The sequence below is a fragment of the Esox lucius genome, chromosome 15 (assembly GCF_011004845.1).
Source record: "Esox lucius isolate fEsoLuc1 chromosome 15, fEsoLuc1.pri, whole genome shotgun sequence".
NCBI classification, from domain to species: domain Eukaryota; kingdom Metazoa; phylum Chordata; class Actinopteri; order Esociformes; family Esocidae; genus Esox; species Esox lucius.
Genome location: NC_047583.1, coordinates 11470160 through 11475739, shown reverse-complemented (window position 1 = coordinate 11475739; position 5580 = coordinate 11470160). Strand labels below are relative to the sequence as shown.

At 39.4% G+C, this 5580-nt stretch overlaps 1 protein-coding gene across 2 annotated transcripts; it reads right to left on the bottom strand.

Annotated features, from left to right (window-relative positions):
- Positions 1–595: 595 nt before the first annotated feature.
- On the bottom strand, positions 596–2716 carry nkx2.4a (NK2 homeobox 4a). Of its 2 annotated transcripts, none has more exons than XM_020054025.1 (2): positions 2244–2716; positions 596–1913 (listed from the first exon to the last, which is right to left on the bottom strand). In XM_020054025.1, the coding sequence occupies exons 1-2, from the start codon at positions 2611–2613 to the stop codon at positions 1231–1233; spliced, it is 1053 nt and encodes a 350-aa protein (XP_019909584.1). In that variant the 5' UTR covers positions 2614–2716; the 3' UTR covers positions 596–1230. The 2 variants fall into 2 exon arrangements, with proteins under 2 accessions (XP_019909584.1, XP_010877503.1); XM_010879201.2 differs by having other exon boundaries at positions 596–1886.
- Positions 2717–5580: the final 2864 nt, after the last annotated feature.

The window sequence follows — 5580 nt, the reverse complement described above, 5'->3', positions numbered from 1 at the left end:
CCTATTAATTATCATGAATATAATTCCTACATCTATAGGTATATTAAATTCCAAAAAGCTCTGAAAATCTAAATACACAGGGCAGATTAGGCCTAAGTACATGTCAGCACATATAGTCTAAATGTGTCTATGCGTAATGGGATACGTTTCCTTCAAATTGTGCATGTGCCGCAATAATAATAATAATAAGAAGAAGAATGGGGCTGTTTAGAGGATATTTCTACTGTATTAAATGTACGTTTATTTTATTCTATCACTGATGATTGCCAGAGGTTATTTGGCTTTATTATTGATGGCTACATTTAAAAATAGCTTTTAATTGAGTTGATCAGTCCATTCTGATAGCTTTTGAATGACACTATTTTTAAATTAAAAACATGAATAACCAATATTTTCAATAAAGGTTACTTTTTCACCGTCCTGGTGAGCCTGCAGCATCCGCAATGATTCAACATCATCTCCAGTGAACAATGCTGCCTTGCCTATGCAGGCTACCCCATCGACCTTGCTTTCCAACTCAATTTGGTCTCAATCACACAATAATGAAAACGCACTCCAACCAGATCCTTATAAAAATTAATTTGCCAGGAATATCTCGCACTTCAAGTGATTTATTGTTAACGTTCAATGGATTTGAAACATATACAGCAGCCATCACGCATTTGTACGTTTTAACTTACAAAACAATAAAGAAAACAAAAAAGTCGATTTTAAACAAGTATTACAGGTAAACGCATAATCGTGTGTTAGCGAAATATACAGTTCCTACTTTCATTAAGTCTAAATCAAAACATTAGTTTACAATATTAATAGCATAAAATAACAGGTTGCCCCGCAAAGGAGTGGTGGTTAAGTATTCGAGAGTCCATACCTGATCCCACCTTTATTTCCCTTCTCCCTCCATTCCCCCTACGGTGGAGAAGCATTCCTGTTCAACAACATAGACTACGTTAACATCATGAGGAAGTCCATCACATTGATTATAAAAGGTCCAGAAACGACACAATCTGTTTCAAGGGCAGCCATTTCGTGTAACGTTCAAAAATAGTCTCCCTCTTAAAAATGTCAAGAAAACGTGCCCTAACCAGCTGATGCGCTTTAGCGCGTTGTCCTCTCAGCCACCAAGGGCTCCATTTGCGCACAGTTGTGTATATCAACATGATATATGTTTCGTTTTCTCCTAGGCTCATCCGCAGGTTAACATAAAAAAATGTAAAATGACAGTAGGTCCTACCACGTTCTGCCGTACAGGAGGTTGGAGCTGACCATGTTATTGGTGTAGTCTATAGCAGAAGTGTCTATCTGCGCCATGTTAATTTGACCGTGGAGTGAAGGAGGACTAGGGGACATCTCTTCCAGGTCTTGGGCCTGAACTAAGGAGTTGACCTGCTGGTTTTGATGTTGATTGATTAAATTATTGGAATTTGTGAGCCCGACCCCAGAGCCGTTCTGTTGTTGCTGCTGCTGTTGCTGCTGAACCTGCTGCTGGTTCGGCGTTGGCGTGTTGGAGCCGTTCTGACATGGTTTACCGTCCTTTACCAGAACAGGCACGGCCACGCGCCTAGGAGATTGTTGTTGCTGACACAGGTTGCTGTCCTGCTGCAGCTGCTGCGCGGCTTTGTCTTTTGCCTGTCGCTTCATTTTGTACCTGTGATTCTGGAACCAGATCTTGACCTGGGTTGGCGTCAGGTGTATCATACTGGCCAGGTGTTCCCGCTCTGGCGCAGAGAGGTATTTCTGTTGTTTGAATCTTCTCTCCAGCTCGTACACCTGAGCCTGGGAGAAGAGTACCCTTCGTTTCCTCCTGGGCGCTGCATGCAGTGGAGGCATGGACTTGGATGCATCCCCCATGCCTGTTAGGGCCCCCATGCCAGTCATGTTCATACCTGTGGAAGGTCCCATGAATCTAGAAACTTAAAAATATACATACATATACGCACATTGAATATTCAGCATTGCAAATGGGTCGGTTTATTTGCCAAAAGTAATTGGGCCATTGCCTGTATGTTGTGCGTAATTGGCCAAATCTAGGTTAGGCTACTATGCACCTTTAGCCAATTTGTTTGTGCCATGGCACTAACAATGAATTAAAATATAATTATTATAATACATAATAATGAATCATACACATAATTCTATGACATTTATAATCCGTCTGCATTTAAGTTTGTTTGAGAAGTGACGACAGTGAAATGAAAGTCACAAAACAATACAAATTAAACAAAATATAAAAACCTACTTACTTGTTGAATATCTTGGATCCGTGTTTGCGCCATACCACCCTGTTGCTGCTGCGCTATTTCTCATCGTTTCTTGGTACGATGGAAGGTCTCCCATGTTGCCAATGCTCCCATTGCAGTATCCCCCCATGGCGCTGTGCGAGAACTGGGAAACAGTGTGTGGCATGTGGTATGTGGTCGCCACGGTGGCGTTGTGGCCCATGGAGTGCTGTTGCATGCCAGTCTGGGACACCTGAGGCTGTCGGTAAGCTCCCAGTGGAGAGGTTAGGTTCCCTGCGCCGTCCATGCCACTGAACTTCTTGTAGGTCTCTTCGATAGGACTCAAAATATCAGTCACTGAGAAAGGCGTTGTATGCTTTGGGCTCAACGACATGGTTCAGAAAGCAGGTAGATTTTGTTGAGCAGATCAACTGTGTTGTTGTATCAGCTCTCTCCTTGTGGATGGCTACGTAAGAGAGTGCTTGTAGTACGCCCGAGATCCGATTGATCGCCTTGGAGAAGGAGGCGAGCCCAGGGCGCTCTTAGCTTGGGTTTATTGTAGCCAGGAGCCAGGTTTACGACAAACACAGGGGGCGGAGCAACGTCCTAAAAGAGAAAACAATAGTCATCATTGACATTTTAGGAAGATAAGGACAATGTTGTTAGTTTCGAATTAAGGTGAACATTATGCCAAGTCTAATGTTTGTATTTATTTTTCTAACATCTACATATTTATGGGATGAGGCATTATTTGTCCACCTCTTTGCATAAAAAAAAGTTCTACACAACAGCTAAGCCCATGATATTTGAGTAGGATATTGTAATGTTGTTCTGCCTCAATAGGGAATTCCATACTTCCTAGAAACTTTGAGGGCACTTTGGCCAGACATAAGCGCCACGGAGCATCGCCAAAGAGTACAATGGTTCTCCAGAATTGTATGACTACCTAATTTATGCGTCTTAAGAATTATTTTCTTTCACCAGAGAGGGGCTCTTCCAAATTAACTGAAAGTAACAAAATCTTGAGAGAGAAAAGGGAGGAGAGATCCTAATGTGAGTATATTGCTTTCAGTTATTTACAAACAACATATCGACATTACATAAATAGGATATTTATAAATACCCAATAACCCAAATTATGCTACATGTTGTTTCCACCTGTGTTCTTGGATATCCTGTCTTAACAGCATTATTTAACTATACCGGAATGGTGAAAACAAGAATTTTCAAAGTGCTTGAATGTAATAGTAATCAGTTAATTTGTGTGTGAATTTTAAGTTGATAGATTATAAAGAAAGTACGGATATAAGTGAAAATGGTGTCATAGGAAATCCCACAATGGCAACTGATGAACGCAACTGCATCTTTATGCTGGCACCCAACCACCTGACTCAACTTTAATCAACCTGGGGCAACGTGGTGTCTTGGTTTATACTTGTTGGTGTGAGCATAAGACCAGTGCTTGACTTAGCATTTTAATCTCTATGTACTCACAGACCGCAGATCTAGAACTGTATGTAAGACAAACCAGAAAAGGGCTTTTCAATCGACAAAACAATTTGTTATGAAATGTAAAAGTATTTCTAGGCAATTATTATTATTTGTATTATTATAGTAATTGTAATAGTATGATGGTAATTATTATTGTTTTTGTTATCAGCCTATTATTAGTTAACATCGTTTTCTGTATTTATTTTAGTACAGCACTTCATATACTGGAGCCTCACCCTCGTTTAATAATACGGCTAATAAGTTTATATAAAATATTTGAGTATGCATACAACTTTAAACCAGTGGCTTAAGATATGAGACAATGGAACACATTTGTAATGTAGTGGAACACAAATATGACTATTATTGTGATGATTTTAACTATCAGGCTACTGTTATGTAACTTGACAAATTGAGCACACCAAGTTAGGCTTTTATCCGTTTCCAAGACAAGCTAAAACGCAGACATTGCCACTAATTCACTGAATTATCAACTAACTGTGCTAACTTTATGGGTAATAATATTAAATTCGCGCTCAGGTACATCTCACATTCTGGGCAAATATGTAGTTTAGGGCGACCAAAACTTACTAAATCCAATGACAGACATAAGACAAAATCACCAATGTTATGTCCCCCCTGAGGGTACCGTATTTCTCTTTGTTGAGCAGGGAAAATAAAGGTGTAAACTCACACCATGATTCGATTTAGTGTGACACGTCAGTAATAGCCTAGCCCTACCCTAATCGTGCAAATGAAGACGCGACATGGTCAGCCATCAATTACAGGAAGCGCAACACCAATCTCCGTTTAAGTTGTTCAGTTTGAGTAATACATCACTTTTCTCATGCAATTTAATTCAGTAAATATTTTACGTGGTCACTTGCATCCTTCAATTAGACCACTCGCAAACTTTTCTCATCACATTTCAGCGTATTCCAACATAGTGGTTGCAGTTTGTATAGGTTATAAAGCATAGGACAAGAGAAGACAATATACGGTACTCAAAGCTCTGTAGTACAATGCACAAAGTTTACCACACTTCAGAGTAAATATATACATTATTTTATCGTGAATTTAATTCGTTTGAAATTATTTTTGACATTTTACTTTTATATTAAAAATGAACTAACATTAAATTCACTTTTTTTAATCAATATACTACTAAGCATGATCCATCTGGATGCAAACAATGTGTAATTTTACCTGCAGAAGACCGCCAAATTAACCGTCTCTATTTAAGCCACGTCCACGCTTTTGCGTACGTTGGGGCTCGAAGTGGCTTTTTGGGTACATGGGAAAGGTAGGCCACAGTCAAAGCACCTCTAACGTTATGTAAATGAGGCAAACCTCTAACCTTCTGGATTACTGAGTCAGAGAGCACGACCGGGGTCCAGAGACCCACCACACTGGAAAAGCACAAATAACCGGCGCAGGTTGGCGGCACAGCTTAGAGTAATAGTTTTTATGTATACACTTGTCTTGCACATTTCAACTGGTAGAGCTAATGAACATGAAATAATAAAAGGCATCTCTTCGACAGCAAGATATTTGGACGTGAAAGGAAATACTAGGCCTCCAGAAGGTTTGTGAGATTTATATTTGAGTAGGTTTATTTGTGCACGTTTTCGAAGGAGTAGATCGAGAACTGCCACTTCTAGGTCATATAAAGACTTTTCTGTTTCACTTTATGCCAATGAAGCCTAGTGAGCTTGTCTGCTGTGAATGTAGCCTAATTGCTATTTATATTTAAAATATGTATTTTTAATGCATGATAACTAACTTACAGATTGAAACTTAAAAAAATATAAATTTGTTCTAATGATTATTAAAATACGTCTAAGGCGTCCTCTCAGATTTTATTCACAGA